General features: G+C 40.4%; 1 protein-coding gene across 1 annotated transcript in view; it reads right to left on the bottom strand.

Annotated features, from left to right (window-relative positions):
* Positions 1-17,222, bottom strand: part of kmt2cb (lysine (K)-specific methyltransferase 2Cb) — a 115,093-nt gene that overhangs the window by 8,588 nt on the left and 89,283 nt on the right. The window contains exons 41-54 of the mRNA XM_059564122.1: positions 17,117-17,183; positions 16,757-16,820; positions 16,296-16,528; positions 13,048-14,592; positions 12,766-12,957; positions 8,486-8,653; positions 8,212-8,329; positions 7,958-8,099; positions 4,543-4,721; positions 4,277-4,413; positions 3,686-3,899; positions 2,280-2,419; positions 1,310-1,411; positions 26-1,181 (exon numbers count right to left, since the gene is read on the bottom strand). Coding sequence (XP_059420105.1) covers positions 26-1,181; positions 1,310-1,411; positions 2,280-2,419; positions 3,686-3,899; positions 4,277-4,413; positions 4,543-4,721; positions 7,958-8,099; positions 8,212-8,329; positions 8,486-8,653; positions 12,766-12,957; positions 13,048-14,592; positions 16,296-16,528; positions 16,757-16,820; positions 17,117-17,183 — 4,457 coding nt within the window. The remainder of the gene's footprint in view (positions 1-25; positions 1,182-1,309; positions 1,412-2,279; positions 2,420-3,685; positions 3,900-4,276; positions 4,414-4,542; positions 4,722-7,957; positions 8,100-8,211; positions 8,330-8,485; positions 8,654-12,765; positions 12,958-13,047; positions 14,593-16,295; positions 16,529-16,756; positions 16,821-17,116; positions 17,184-17,222) is intronic.

A 17,222-nucleotide genomic window follows, 5' to 3' on the forward strand; every position in this document is an offset into this window, starting at 1 on the left:
TGAGTGGTGACTGTGAAAGCTGTACCTTTAGCAGTGGTGTCGGTCAACACCAGATCCTCGTAGCCCTGCTCAATGACACGGATGCTGAATTCGGGACGCCCCTCATGTTCTTCCACAGAGCAGATGTACCGGCAGCGCTTCTGGCCGTGCCGCATGCTCCAGTAGAGACGGCTCACCTCGTAGCCAGGTGGAAAGATAGCTATGGACGAATGAAACGTGGGCAGCAGGGCAGGTGGCAGCTGACCCATTGCATGGAAAAGCAAACTGCCCACTCGAAAAGTATGGCCGCGTTCAGGCTGCTGCACGGCCCCTGCTAACTGTCGTAGCTCATCTCGCTGCACGAAGACACGGCGGAACACGGAGAAGCAGCGTAGTTGCTGTTCTAGGTGCAACCCGGCGGCAACACCAGATCCTCGTGGCCGGTGCTGGTGGCACAGCATTGTCTTATCCTTGAAAAACATACAGCCGGCCTGCAAGGCGCAGGTGAAATGGTAAACATTGAGGCAACGCAGTCGGTGGCAGCCACTGGTGGCACCCAAACGCTGACAGAATGCACAAACCACCGTTTGCCCTCGTTGGCGCGCCAATTCCACATTGATCAGGGCCCCCGCTTGCGTCTCGTAGACCTCGGAGGACCAGAGGGCACAGTTGAGGTGCACCCATGTGTCCAAGTCTAGGTTGAGCAGCCTGGCTGGGCCATCTGTCATCCCATCACCTATCTGTTGGCAGAAACAGCATCGGCGCCGATCGAGGGTGGTTGAGCACAGCCGCAGAGATGAGTTGAGCTGCTGTAAAAGCTCCTCAACTTCTGACTCCGATGTTTGGGTGGCAACTTTTGGTATTGTGATGTGTACCGTCCACTTACGCCAGCGCAGGCCTTTCCACCTTTTGCCGTGATGCCATGGTTTGTCTTCCATGTGGCTCTGGGAACATGGTTTAAGCTTTACCGTCATTTTAAGATGGCTCTCCGATATTCTTTCTGGTTTGGATTCTATCTTGATCGCTTGAGCTGCCTCAGCTGTTGTGAAAGCCGTGTGAAGGTTCAGAGAGGAAGGGGACGGTTTGGGCTGGAGTTGGGCCAGGCAGTGGACATCCAGCGAGGACATATTGTTGCTGTACTGGTGATGAACTTTAGAGGGACTCTGATTCAGAGCACTTTCAGGAAGTAGAGCAACAGATGCCTGGGAACGCAATACAGAAACTTAAACTGTGTGCAACATTCATCATGCCTAATCAAGAGCAATTTATTCATCAGTCAAATAAAATCAGCCATGCTGTTTGCATATGGATTATGACAGAGAAAACAAACCTTGGTGTCAGCATTCCCTTTGGACTGAGAGGAGGATGAGTGCAGAATGAGACAGCTGTGACTGCAGAACACCAAACCACCATCCGAACATAACTGAGACTCCTGGGAGAAATCAGAGAAGGACATCGGGTTTAAAAATGCTCGTCTTGTCTTTCTTTGCAAGTTGTTTTTGCTTCTGAAAAATGACTTTTCTGCTGATGTAATTATGCATCCTAGGGGTGGGCAATATGGCAAAAATATCACATTGTAATATTTTCAGGAAATTTTCATGAGTATTTTTAATGTTGGTTTTTAAGACTAATTTGCAAGTTACTGAGCAGCTAAAACGAGCAGGCCCTACAACTAAAGAAACACAGAACAGAAAACAGAAATGACAAGCAGAAGGACAAATAAATACAACAGTACGAAGATATAAATAAAATAAACAATACTATTCTAGTGTATGCAGGTAAGAAATACTACCGAAACTGAATGTAATCTGAAAGTAATCTTTAAAGTAATGAAATGTAAAATACAAAATTGTACTAATGAAACATAGCATATAATGATTTGTTTATTCAAATTAAAAAAATGTTTTGAATAAATTAATTTTGAAGTCTGATCAATATTAATGACAGTCAGCGGCAAGTTTTTTAGGCCACTGTCACTTTAAGACCTTATGCAATCTAATATCCTATGTTCTCACAACTGTTTATCTAAGACATTGGTAATTTTGTTAATGTGAATACTGGCCAAGGCGGGCATTTTTGGCATATTTTTTTGTCTATTTAACCAATTAGGCGCACACCCGAAACCCAAAATATACTTATCATGTTCGGGTTCTGCTCACAATACAATGATCCAATCAGTTCCCACTCAATAAAATAAAGTCCCACCCTGCATTTCACTTGGAAATATGTCACATTTCAGAACTAAAATGGGTTTCAAATGCTCTTTTGAATTCACTAAGTGTAAACTAACATATTCTTACCTGTGGTTTGCCCTGCTCATCTTTGGTAATTTTTCTCACACCATTTCCCAGGACAACCACTTTACAGTGTTGACACCATTGTTGCTTCGGTCCTTGGCTTTCCTGTATCTTCTTATTCTGCGCTCTACCGCCAACAAGACCTGAAAGACATCCACAGTTGTCAATAAAAAGAAAATGTTCTTCCTCCCAGCTCTGATTAGTGTAAAAATGGCAATCAGTCAACCATAATTTGAGCTGTGTCACTTCCCTGCAATGAATGCGGGGTAACCTTGTATTGAAGTTTTTAATCTGATTCAGTACATTCATTAAGTGTGTATCTGACACAGATGAGCAGACTTCAATAGGATAGAGTTCAGGCCAAGATCACTAGAGTGTTTAAGTAGCTTCTCCAATCGTTCACAAAATCAATAGTGATTTTCCATCAGCCAGACACAGACACAATACTGCACAGTGATGCATAAAACAATTCCTGATTGCTATCCTATAATTGTATTTGTGTAAACATGCTGAATGCAACTGTATACCAATCGAGTTAATTCTACCACTACATTCTGTATCCATGTATGTATTATGCACCATAAAAGTGATTTATTTATTCAGTTATTCATTTAACCATTGTTTCATCATTGTCAGACACTTCGTACTAAAAGTGTTTTATATATTATATATAAGATAAAATGTTCATTTGGTTTTGTTCTGTACTCTACTGTGCAAAAGTCTTAACCCACTAGTATTTTCACCAAGAAAAAAAAATGGTTTTAAGTAAGTTAATTCTATCTTTTGCTGTTGTGTGTTAGTAGTAAATATCAGTCTACATTTCCAAACATTATTTTTGCCATTAAATGTAATAATACAGTGAGATTTGTGTTTGCACAAAGAACTGTGGCAATGTCTCCAAGACACTTCAAGAAACCTGCAAAGCTACAGTACTGTGCAAAGTTTTAGGCACTTGTGTAAAAATACTCTAAAGTGAGGATGCTGTCAATTTCTATTAACTTAACTAAATTAAATCAACATTTGGTGTGACCACACTATCCATTAAAAAAAACTTTTTAGTCCTTGGATCATGTGACACTGTAGACTTGAGTAATGATGTTGAGCTTTGCATCACAGGAATAAATTACATGTAAAATATGTTTTTAAATAGAAAACAAATAATTCAAATATTAATAATATTACTATTTTTACAGTATTTAAATGCAGCCTTGATGAGCATAAAAGACTTAAAAAAAAACTAACAAAAAAAACATTTAAATAACGAACCCAACCTTTGTTTTCCTTTTCTTTTTTTCTCAAAATACTAAAACCAAAATTATTTTAAATCACCTTTATGTTGCATTATACATATCCAAAGTCAAGGATAACACGGAGAACATCTTTATGGAGACAAAGACAGTGTTCCTCACTTTTGGTATGGTTGTGCAGGAGCTGCAGGTGTTGGGGTGCTTGCTGTGTGGCCCGCAGTCCATTCTGCTCGTGAAGGGCAGAGGTCAGACGCTGTGGATCCACTGAGGTCTTGATGGCTCCCATAGTTCCCCCCGGGCCGCTGCTGACCTCGTAGCTGCTGGGGATCTTCACACGGATCAGGTCAGCAATGGCTGCAACAACGTCAGTGATGTTCTGAAAGACCACAGTGAAGAATAAGAGGGGTTTAGATATTATATCATACATTAAAATTTAAAAATGTAGTACCTCTGTTTATGGAGGCAAGTATCACTATTCCTACTGCTTAGAATTAGGGGTTCAGGCAGCAGGTTTTTCTTATTGGCAGAAACAACTCACATTTTCTTCAGACAATGTAAAATATCGTTATTTATACTACTGTACTTCTGCTCGCTCCATTTCAACTGACTGCTTGTAATATGAATTTAAATGATCTGTCAAATGTTGTGTATCTGCCCATTCTGTAGCAAGGAAATTCAAGACACATTCTGCAGTGGTGCATCGAGTGATTTGGATAGAAACGCATTTCTCTGGTAAACATCACTGTTCCTCACCTCAGCAGCTGCTGGCTTCAGCGTGATGGCGATGGACACAAGTCCAGTGTTGGAGCCATTCTGCACTGATCTAAATGGAGAGCCGAAGAACACTGATGAAGGCTCCGTCTTGACCTCTCGTAACCTGACCTCTGAGCCTACAAAATATAAAAATAAACAAAAACTGATTAAAAAAATTAATAAAAAATAAATCCACTGTGGTCACCCAGCACAGCACGAATCATTTATAATGTAAGTGTAGCCACAAATCGGAACGAGCTTATTACCTTGGCCTCTAAAGACAGGAAAGATTGGAATTACTGGAGACAGGGCTGGAGAAGGAGGCTCCTCCTTGACCAATGAGAGATCAGGATAGCGGCTGATCTCCATGCCAACGACACTCTCTGGGGAGGACGACGGGACAAAGCTGTCCGGGGTGTCTCTGTCTTCACAGTGCTCCTGTCCCCTGTGTGAACAGGAAAAATACACTGATACATTTTAAAGTGCCTCTATTATGGATTTTTGAAAATGACCTTTCATGCGGTGTGTAACCCAGCTCTAAGTGAATGAAAACATCCAGCTAAGTTATAAATCTGAAAGTGCACCGTGTATAAAGTTATTGTCTCTCAAAAGAAAGAGTCGACTCTGAATCATTGAAGCGAGTCGTTTTTAAAACGAATCCCAAGCCGTTTCATGTTGACGTCAATATGAAACATTAGCATATAGCCTGTCCACTTGATGGTCTTTTCACTTTGGTCTGAATGAAAATGCAAATTCATTCTTTGCCACTAGGTGCTGCTTTAAAAATAGAGGTTTCCCCGGTAACACTGCAAACAAAACAGCACTGCGCTCACAAGCACTGCTTTATCAGTCGTTACAGGCATGATGAAATGAAAATGAGACCAATTTTTCACCGCAGATTAGTGACACGTAATAGAGGGGTTTGAAAAAATAAATGTTGAGCGAATCGTTTGGGAGTCTTCGTTGGGGCTCCCAAAACTGAAATACGAATCCTTTCATAACCTATAATAGGGGCACTTTAACTGAGATGCTGAAAAAATAGACTTAAAACACAATCACATTTAAAGTTCTGTCAACCTGCTATTTTGTTTCCCTTACATGTACACACATACCATGGGAATTCTTTAAATTGGGGCACTTTTGAAAGTTTCAAAATAATGGAACTTCTTCAAAGGGTTTCATCTGTGTTAAGGCATTTGCTCTGGAATAAGAGGCTGAACAAGGCCTTGATCAACCTTCAAGTGGATTTTGATGTAAAAGTGGATTTTTTTTAATAAAAGATTCTTAAATTGTGTGATTCTAATGACATTTTTTCAGTTTTTGGAGAAAGAGTTGGGCTTGGATTTGCCCTTGAAAAAGGTTAGCTAGTAGTCAATTTTGTTTGAATTTATATATATATATATATATATATATATATATATATATGTATATATATATATATATATACATATATATATATATATATATATATATATATATACACAGTACAGACCAAAAGTTTGGAAACATTACTATTTTTAATGTTTTTGAAAGAAATTTCTTCTGTTCATCAAGCCTGCATTTATTTGATCAAAAATACAGAAAAAACAGTAATATTGTGAAATATTATTACAACTTAAAATAATAGTTTTCTATTTGAATATACTTTTAAAAAATAATTTATTCCTGTGATGCAAAGCTGAATTTTCAGCATCATTACTCCAGCCTTCAGTGTCACATGTAACATCCAGTCTATCACATGATCATTTAGAAATCATTCTAATATTCTGATTTATTATGAGTGTTGGAAACAGTTCTGCTGTCTAATATATTTGATATATTATATATATATCTGGCACGCCACTGGAGGAGGAGTCGGGGGAAGAGAGGCGGGAGGCGTGGGAGGGTTACTCAAATTATTCTGCTGTAGAGAGAGAAAAATACGAGTGACCATCTGCACATCTCATACATGAAATCTAATAAATGGAGTTTACTGCTGATGAGACTTGAAGTAGGTCATAAAAAAGCTTCAGCAGCAAATGTACACCCCCACATTTCTACATCACTGTGTGGGAAGATTTGCATAACGCCCCCAAAATGTTAATGCAAAGAAAGAATGCGTAGAAGAAGAACTTTTATTCTCGGTGTAGTATTGTTGTTGCCACGCCGCCATGTCGTGGAGGTGCTGTGTGTTTCGTTGTGAAAGCAAAACTATTTAGTTTGGCCTTCCAAAAGAGGACGATATCTGCTTTGTCATGCCAAGAGTTGATCCGTGCTGGTCGCTGTGGAAATACATCTAATCGTGCTGTGGTTCGCCGGATCGGCTTTCACCATGGACGAAGCAGAGTCCAGCCCGGGGTCGTCACATGTGGTTGCAGCAATACCGCCGGCCTCCCCGTTGCTGATCGGCCTGCAGTGCCATTGTTGGATCGTTCCTTACTCTAGCTTGCAGTGTGTGACGCTGTGTGATGCATTTTATGGAGGACTGTTTCCTGAACCTGCACAGCAGCCTACAATGAGTCTGTGCTCAAAGGCTGTTCTATAAAGTTCCAACTAGAGTCCCGACGGTCTGGCGCTTCTGACTCACAGCCTGTAATTAATTATTTTATGTTTAAAGAATTTGCCACTGATGATTTAAATGCGAGTTTTAAGCAGTGTAGAGTAGAGCTTGTTGTTTGTAATTTCTCCGATCACAAATGCAGACATGGTATTATGTTTACGCGGCGCGATACACAACTCAATGCGTAAAAACACAGTTTAAAGCCGTAGTCATACTACACTTTGAGCATACAAAATTTATTCGGATGCTGCAATTGTCCTGATATGACGTCATGCTCTGCAGCGCCTTTTAAAAACTTAAATTCAACACATAAACAATAATAATACAGCTAAATTGTAAAAACATACAATCTACTCCACTTTCCTGCAGCGCTGCAGTTTTAGATTTACATTCAGATAGGAGTTCATGTTGTGATGTATAGATCTACCGTTGGTCACACGGTGTCACGTGATGTGAATTCGCAGGCCAGAGTTCATCAAGTTTGAACTTTGGAACACAGCGACATGTGAAAATTTTGCGCACAGGCTTGCATTTCCAGTCTGATGCATTTGCATGCATATGAATGGAAATCAATGGAATGAAAAGTGTAGTGTAACCACGACTTAAGTCATTATAATCAATAATTATTTCCCCCCTGGATGGAACAAATGCCTAATTTATGATGAGTTTTACTGGTTTTGTCTCATTGTGATGGGAGACGGCATGACAGTTTGGTGAGGGGCGTAACATTACCGTCACACGCATGAGGTATTAGGCCAATCACAACGCAATGAATAGCTGGCCAATCAGAGTACACCTCGCTTTTCAGAACGATGAGCTTTGTAAAAGTCAACACGTTTCAGAAAGGCAGGGCACCAAGGAGCAACTATAATGTACATTATGTGGAAAATAATGGTATATTACACATAAACACATTGCATTACACCAAATACACCACATAATGTTATTTTTAGCAGCATTATATGACCCCTTTAAAATAATTGTTTTCTATTTTAATATATTTTAACATGTTTACTGTGAAGGTGCATGGTCCCTGCTAATACATCTAGAATTTAGAAAAATTGCAATTATAATTATTATACAGAAATGTCAAAAACGTCAATGGGAAGTGTACTTCCAGTTCTTGTTATCTGTCTACTGACCTGAGCTCTTCCTGGTTGTTATGAGGCGGGGTGGGAAGAGAAGCCGGCACATTCACAGTTTTGGGCCCCTGAGCCAGAGCTCGAGCCAGCAGCTCCTCCTCAGCCTTAAACTGCAGCGGTCGAGAAAGCAGCCCTTTGGTGACTGTTCAAACAAAACATTGGTGTCATTATGAATATTATAAAACATTTATTTTTATCTATGTTTTGAGTTGCTGCTATAAATTGTTCACCATCATGGCCAACAATGACGCCACCTTTGCTGGCAAGCTCCTCTGTTGTGGCAAAGCCATTGAGTAACTTCTGGCGCGCCACTGGAGGAGGAGTCGGGGGAAGAGAGGCGGGAGGCGTGGGAGGGTTACTCAAATTATTCTGCTGTAGAGAGAGAAAAATATGAGTGACCATCTGCACATCTCATACATGAATTTGAATAAATGGAGTTTACTGCTGATGAGACTTGAAGTAGGTCATAAAAAAGCTTCAGAAGCAAATGTACAGTCATGGAGTGTTTTATTAGCTGCTCTTAATTACCTTATAAATCAGCTGGGAGTAATAGTCAGAGACACCGTCCAATGAGGCGCTCCCAAATGTGCCCGAGAGACGGCTCTCTCCGTCCAGCTGGCCGCCCCCATAGGGCACGAAATGGGCAAAGTTCACCCCCACAAGAGGCTCCATTAGGGGCAAGAGAGAAACCTGCTGCTGCAATGAAACAAGGAGACACAAAGAGCGACACATGGAAACCGTGAGATAAAAGTCATGCTTAGAAAAGCGTTAGAATCGAGAGACCTGCACTCATGAGGTCATGTATGAGTGTAATTAAGAAACCTGTCAGAAAACTGACAACTTCTCATGTGATGAGCGTAAGGTATGAGATACAGCTTATGCTAAGACTCTTTAAAATTGTTTAAAAACCATTTAATTTCACATTGACGATATTTACTATTATATTAAAAGACGAAAATTAAAAAAGATATTCAAATATGTTATTAAAATGTATTTAGTACATAACTCTATTGAAATAAATATGGGCATACTCTCAAAAATACAGGAAAAATAACTGTACCGTTGAAACGTTTGGCGCCAAAACGATTTTTTTGTTTTTAAAAGTCTCTTATGAACACAAAGGCTACATTTATTTTGAGCAAAAATACAGTAAAACTGTTCTATGAGATTACATTTTTTAAAAATTTTCTTTTAAAATATATTTTATCCCTGCAATGCAAAGCTGAATTTTCAGCATCATTAGTCTTCAGTGTCACATGATCCTTCAGAAATCATTCTAATATGCTGAATACTAATATGCTGACAAAAGAACAAACCAAAAGAATTGTTAAATTGCTAACAAAACACACATAAGTAATGAGCAATGCTTTGGATAGAGAAAACTTCAGGAGGAGATTTAAAAACTGCGGTGTCGATTCCAGATTCCTTAATCATAGAGCTCATTATCTACGAGTTGAAAAGGCACAGCCTCTCCTGTCTGTAATCATGTCTGAAATTAAAAGCAGAACATGCTAGACTCATTCTCATAGTGCACGACAAAGTAGCTTCGACAAACACATATATACACACACACACACACACACACACACACACACACACACACACACACACACACACACACACACACACACACACACACACACACACACACATATATATACCAGACCACTTTGCGCAACTCAAGAAATTGTTATAGCAATGCAACGAGTGTATACTATCTAACACTGAGTGGATTTGCTACTGTAAAATCACTTTCTTAATTAGCATTTAGTCTTTTTTCTCAGTAAAAATACATAAACGTCCTCAAAAGAAGATACTTTTAAAAAGGTTTTCCCGTTACACTTAACAAAAAGGTTCCAGTATGTTAACTGCATTAGTTAACCAGCATTTATTAATTTTAATAAATGTTGATTCCAACAATTTCTAATAAATTATTAAAATCAAAAGTTGTATTTATTAATCTAATTTAATGGACCAGAGCTAATATGAACTACAAACCCGATTTCAATCTCATAACCAATTTACAAACCTCATAAACTTTTAAAATAAATATTATAAATATCATACATATTTTATTCACAATAGAATATAGATAACATATCAAATGTTGAAAGTGAGACATTTTTAAACGTTATGCCAAATATTGGCTAATTTGGGATTTCATGAGAGCTACACATTCCAAAAAAGTTGGGACAGGTAGCAATAAGAGGCTGGAAAAGTTAAATGTACATATAATGAACAGCTGGAGGATCAATTTGCAACTTATTAGGTCAATTGGCAACAAGAGTGGCAGTGTCTCTCAGAAGTCAAGATGGGCAGAGGATCACCAATTCCCCCAAAGCTGCGGTGAAAAATAGTGGAGCAATATCAGAAAGGAGTTTCTCAGAGAAATATTTCAAAAAGTTTGAAGTTATCATCATCTACAGTGCATAATATCATCTAAATATTCAGAGAATCTGGAACAATCTCTGTGTATAAGGGTCAAGGACGGAAAACCATACTGGATGGCCGTGATCTTCGGGCCCTTAGACGGCACTGCATCACATACAAGAATGCTACTGTAATGGAAATCACAACATGGGCTCAGGAATACTTCCAGAAAACACTGTCGGTGAACACAATCCACCGTGCCATTCGCCGTTGATGGCTAAAACTCTATAAGTCAAAAAAGAAGCCATATCTAAACATGATCTAGAAGCGCAGGCATTTTCTCTCGGCCAAGGCTCATTTAAAATGGACTGTGGGAAAGTGGAAAACTGTTCTGTGGTCAGACGAATCAAAATTCGAAGTTCTTTTTGGAAAACTGGGACGCCATGTCATCCGGACTAAAGAGGACAAGAACAACCCAAGTTATCAGCGCTCAGTTCAGAAGCCTGCATCTCTGATGGTATGGGGTTGCATGAGTGTGTGTGGCATGGGCAGCTTACACATCTGGAAAGGCACCATCAATGCTGGAAGGTATTTCCAAGTTCTAGAACAACATATGCTCCCATCCAGATGTCGTCTCTTTTCATTGTCATTTTCCAACATGACAATGCCAGACCACATACTGCATCAATTACAACATCATTGGCTGTGTAGAAGAAGGATCCGGGTACTGAAATGGCCAGCCTGCAGTCCAGATCTTTCACCCATAGAAAACATTTGGTGCATCATAAAGAGGAAGATGTGACAAAGAAGAGCTAAGACAGTTGAGCAACTAGAAGCCTGTATTAAACAAGAATGAGAACACATTCCTATTCCTAAACTTGAACAACTTGTCTCCTCAGTCCCCAGACGTTTGCAGACTGTTATAAAAAGAAGAGGGGATGCCACACAGTGGTAAACATGGCCTTGTCTCAATTTTTTTGAGATGTGTTGATGCCATGAAATTTAAAATCAACTTATTTTTCCCTTAAAATGATACATTTTCTGTATTCTGAATAAAATATTGAAATTTGAAACTTCTAAATCATTGCATTCTGTTTTTATTCACAATTTTTACAGTGTTTCAACTTTTTTTTAAATTGGGTTTGTAGCAATCAGTAGTATTTTTATTAACTAACATTAACAAAGATTAATAAATAATCTTATTGTTAGTTAATGCATTAAATATAGTGTGACGAGTCAGCTGCCTCCTCCCTGATTGTCACCGGCACCCCGTCCTAAATCGCCGCCCTTCACCAGGCTCCCGACTGGAGTGGGTGTGTGAGAGGAGGGGCGCTGGACTAGTCAGGGCTGGCGGCGTGTGATGGGGCACACCTGAAGGAAATGGAGCCTCATCACCGCCGCTGTTTAAAAGCCCAACGCGACTCTCCTTGGGAGACCGGTCTCTTCCCCGTGCATGCACACTGGTGTTCTCGTGGGTCCAGGAAGGGTGCGTTGAGGGACTCCCGCGCCACCAGAGACGTGAGCTGCCGGACCCGCGATCCGGATGGGAACCGCACCCGTTTACATGGCCGACGGGCCAGGATGCCGGGCCGTCCATCCCCTTCCAGCGCTGCGGCCAATGAGAGTGATGCGGCCGCTAGAGGAAGCCGCCACCCCTCGCGCCCCGGACCGAAGAGGGGAGCGTGTGCGGCCGCCGGACTCCGCCCCTTACCTGGACCCTTCCTCCATGAACACTGCCCGACCCACACGAACCCCGCAGCACGACGAGGACACCAGATTCCCTGTTTATTTTGGACACTCTTCCCCTTTGGCCACCTTTATCCCGTTTTATTTGATTTTCTGTTAATAAAAGCCTCTCCGAGGCCTGACGCCACGCCCACTGTGTCTGTCTTGTGCCCCTCCCGTCACAATAGTTAACAAATGGAACCTTGTTGTAAGTGTTACCTTTTTTTCAAAGTTTACTAAATAAACAATAGCTCTTTATTTGAATTCTTTTTTTCAGCGAAGATGCATTTAATTATGAAAACTGATAGTAAAGACATTTATAATGGGAAAAAAATCTATTTCAAATAAATGCTGTTCTTTTGAACTTTCTATTCAAAAGAAAAAATGTAGAATGGTTTTCACAAAAAATATGAAGCAGTACAACTGTTTTCAACATTAATAATAATAACATTTTTTTTAATGTTTCTTGAGATTTATAATAGATCATTTGACTCTGAAGACTGGAGTAAAATTCAACTTTGCCATGGATATAACCTTAAAATAAATTAATGAGAGACTTAAAAACAATGAAAACACCGTATCGCTTTTGCTCATGATGCTAAATGATAAGCAATATGAGTCAAAAAGAACACATATCTTGTTTGGTGTTTATGAAGGGATCCCTACTGACAAGGCTGTGACAGACTGAAAATAAATTTAATTTTTCATCGTACTTGTTTTAACTGGGTCATTACTGGCTCAGTAGAAGAATACACTGCTTGATTCCCATCCTCTTCTTTCTTCCGCTTTTTACAACGGGGAGCAGGTCTGTCTCCACTCTTGGGTGCCCTCTTGTTCCTCTGTTTCTTCTTGTCCTCTGGATGTAATGGCCCAGGGAAATCAGGGTGGTTTGAATCCGAAAATGTCTGTAGGGATGAAAAAATTACACCGTTAAGACATAGAGTTGATAAATAACCATGTATTAAAATGAAAATTATGCATCCTGACTCCCTCACCCCAGTGCTGTCCATGGAGCTCTGTCGCAGAAAAGCTTTGTAGTCCATGGATCCCTCTTCCTCTGGCCTCAAACTGTCTTCAGACCTCTGGTGGGGCAGTGCAGGAGGTGGAGTCCTCTTATTCTTCAGGAGGTGTTTGAGGAGCTCATTCCCAGCTTCGCATTTGGAGCTGTTGGCTGGACTTTGGCTCGCAGGATGAGGAAACATTCCTTCCCTCTCTCCCTCTACCTTGACCATGCCTAGTCCCATTTCCATCTCCATTCCCTTATGCCCTTGGCAGTCACTCGCCTCCACCTTCTCCAATTTGATGTTGGACAGGATCCTGTCATGCATTTCCTGTTGGGTCATGGCCATCTCTGGCCCTCCACCGCAGCTGCCTTCAGAGAGCTGGCGCTCCAGCTCAGAGTGGGGCTGGCTGCTCATGGAGCCTGGTGTAGACGATCCAGGCTGGGACGTTTCGCAGAACTCATTGTCGCCAAAGACCATTGGGTTCCTTGTTGGTGTGGATGATGTATCTGAGACGCAGGGTGTTAACGGGGCTGTCAGGTCTGAGTGAGGTGTGGAAGGAGCTCTCAGAGACTCACAGTCATCATCTTTCTTCTTCTTGCGGTTCCTTTTCTTCTTGGCCTTCTCCTCTGGAATGATGTTGGAGTACAGCTGAATAAGTGATGGACCGGGACCTGGAAAGTTTGGAAACTGATGCCCTTGAGTTGTATTCTGAGGCATCATATTTGGCCCAGGATATCTCAGAGGTCTAGCTTGTGCTTGGACAAAGTTAGGCCCATGGGGTGCTAGGTTCTCAGAAACAAACCCTGGTCCCATTTCCTGAGGGAATGGTCCGTTAACCATCATTGGTCTGGAAGGTCTTCCAACGAACCCTGGTTGCATGCCTTGCTGCTTTGGAAATGGTGGACATTGCATCTGCTGCTGCATTCTGGGTGGCTGCATGAAGTCCTGTGGTAGCTCCTGGTTATAAAAAGGCATTTGGGACAAGGCCCTCATGGTGCCATCTTGGCAGTTAGGGACTTGCTGCTGCTCCATGCATTGTTTTACCCGCTGCCTTTCCACCTCCTTCATGAGCTGCACCCTTTGCCTCTCCTGCTGCTCCCGTAAACGCTCTTTACGCTCACGTTCCTGGAAGCCTTCGCTAAATGGGTTGGTATCGTCGAAATTCACATGAGAAGACTCACCCCCTGCCTGCCCCTGACTGGGCTTAGCCACTGATGGCTGAGGAGGCTGTGCCTGCACTACCTGAGCGGGCATTACTCCTGGCATTTGAGGTCCTCCACTGGGAACAGGTGCAGCAGGGTGCCAACCTGCTGTGTTGGTCACATTAGCTGCATCTGGTTGGCCAGGGTGGAGACGAATGGGCATCATGGGACCCATCATAGGTTGGTTCATTGGGGGCCCAACTGGCATCATACCAGCATGAGGCTGCATTGGTGGCATTCCATGCATCATTGCAGGCTGCATGACACCTTGTTGCTGCTGTTTAACCCTGTACTCCTCTATCAGCTCTGCATGCTCCTTCTGCTGTTTGCGAATCTGGAAAAAACAGACAAATTTTACATTTAAAAATCTTAAATTGGACTGAAACATATTTCATACTGTACTTTTTCCAGTCATTTCAACAGGTCTTTGACATTTTAAGAAAATGCTATAATGTTTGAGGGAACATGTTCTTGTCTCTATAGTGGTGAATCCTTGAAACAGTGTACGAATTAAGCCAACAATGGTATTTTAGAAATAATACTCTTCATTAGACGTGAATTCTTTGTAAATGTAGCAGTTTTTCTTACATCAGAAAAAATAATTTCATATATACTACGGGGCTGTTGAATGCTTGAATCTGATTGGCTGATGAACATTCTAAGGTGTGCAATTATTTTCAGGGAAACGCACAGCGAAAGTAGTTCCAGCCAGGTCTTGACCGCATTATATTTCAATATCACTTCGACAAATGATTTCCAAGCCAAGCAAATACAGTAAACCCTAAGATAAAATCAACAAATTATTTCCCTGTTTTTGCCACAAAACTATGTTTTATTATTTACAAAAATCTCTCATACAAATTCAAACACAAACAGCATGGACACAATCACACATGGAAACATACACGTGCACAGAAAGGTGTTGTTAGCGCTGCTCTGATGATATTAGCCAAGTAAAAGCTACATGCCATATCACACTAGCGAGGTAATTACGGAGCTGTTCTTGATGCAGATGAACTTCATGAACAGTTTCGGCTGCACAGACTCGGGTAATTCACACAAACTTTATCACTCTCTCTCTCTCTCTCTCTCTCTCTCTCTCTCTCTCTCTCTCATAACTGCATTAATAACTGCAATAGTCTGCTATCAATGGGCTCAAGCCTTCATTACAACTGTAGATCTAAAATGACATTTGGTATTTAGTAACGTTGGATTAGATGAGTAAGAAATTTGTGTTTAAGGGTACAAAAACCTGACAAATGTCTTGAAATCTGAACAATATTTGAGGTGTGGTTACCATGGTATAAACAGAATAATTGAATATAAGAAAATAATGCACACCTGAGCTTGAGGAAAGATAGCTGATGCTTCGCATCATGGCCGCATCATCACCTAATTTTCTAATAATACCACAGCCCGTTGTCAATTATTCTTATGTATATTACCATTTAAATTTGTACAAACCATAGCTGGACCACAAATTTAACATATTTTCATTATCAGAATGTGTTCTGTCTTTGCAGTTAATTTCTAACTTTGCCTATTACAAAAGAGAAACAGTCATCAAAATATTTAAGTATTTATGGAATCTGTATTCACTGTTAACAATTCTGAACATCTACTAAATAATGAGATGATTAAGTTCACACTAAGGACAATAACTGTCAGAAAATAGTGACATCCATGCCTCAACTTTAGTGCTAACAACACAGATGAACAAAATAATTTGAATAACTTTCAGAGTGTTTTTTCCAAACGATGAACAATTAAAATAATGATAGCCAATCAGAGTCACCTGACTTCAAATAGCTTTATCATTTAAAGCTGCAGACGACAACTGCAGCATATATTAAATAGATTGTTATCGTCCACTGGTGTGAATTGACCTTGAATTAAATAACAAGCTGCATTGTTTTCAATGATGAAAGTATATGTGTTGTAATTTACTTTTCAACATTACCATAATACTTTTTGAGATTGTTATAAACTGAAAACTATTTAAAGTCACAAATGACTGATATTATGTGTGTGCTTTACCTGTTCCAGCTGTTTCTGCACCACCCCCTGCTGTTCTGTCACATGTTTCAGCTGCTCTGCGTCCTCCTCAGGAAACTCTCGCCCTGCTTTCTTGGCAGTTCTCTGCTTGGCTGACAGGGCCTTTTTTGACTTTCTGTGGGCCCCAATCTGCCCCTCCAAAAACTTCTGCTGCATCTGAAGCAGCTGCTGGGTTTCCCTGAGCCAGTCCTCATGCTGAACCTTCTGTGCATCATCTTGATGAGACAAAGGTTGAAATTAATTACCAGCATACATACAAATATATTTACAGAATCATTTTTGTGATTAAATATAAAATGACAATTTAATATATGCTTGGTTTTGAATTACATTACACATTATTAAACATCTTTATATTCAGAATTACATTTATAGTGTCTTATAATTGGGTGAGAAACACCAATATGGACTGTATTACTGATCTATAATTATTAAAGACTTACGGGCAAATCCTGTCCCAAAATTTGGGGGATTGGGTCGTGCCATATGAGGAGCAAGTTTGTCATCCTAAATGAGAAATTAACAGAACAAAGAGACAATCATTACGGACTTGAACTGCAAAAATTATTATTATTATTATTATTATATATGTTTTTTGCATTATCTAAAGAAGAAAATCTGCCCAATTGAAAAAAGAAACATGAAAACTACAGCTATTGACTACTACACACTTATTAGTAAAGGACAATCAAATTTCATAAACACACAAGAGGTGTAGGTGTTCAAATTTGGCTGAAATCTGCTAAATTTTAAAGAGTTCTTTGTGGGCCTTCTGATAAGAAGAAATCTGATTTCAGTCTCACCTGTCCAGCCAACTGCATTGGAGTTATATCTCCATCGGGGCCTGGTAACGCCTGCTCTGTCTGGACACTAATTGAGATTTTGTAAAGACGAGAATAATGGAAGAGT

This window comes from Carassius carassius, chromosome 12 (genome assembly GCF_963082965.1).
Source record: "Carassius carassius chromosome 12, fCarCar2.1, whole genome shotgun sequence".
Classification (NCBI taxonomy): domain Eukaryota; kingdom Metazoa; phylum Chordata; class Actinopteri; order Cypriniformes; family Cyprinidae; genus Carassius; species Carassius carassius.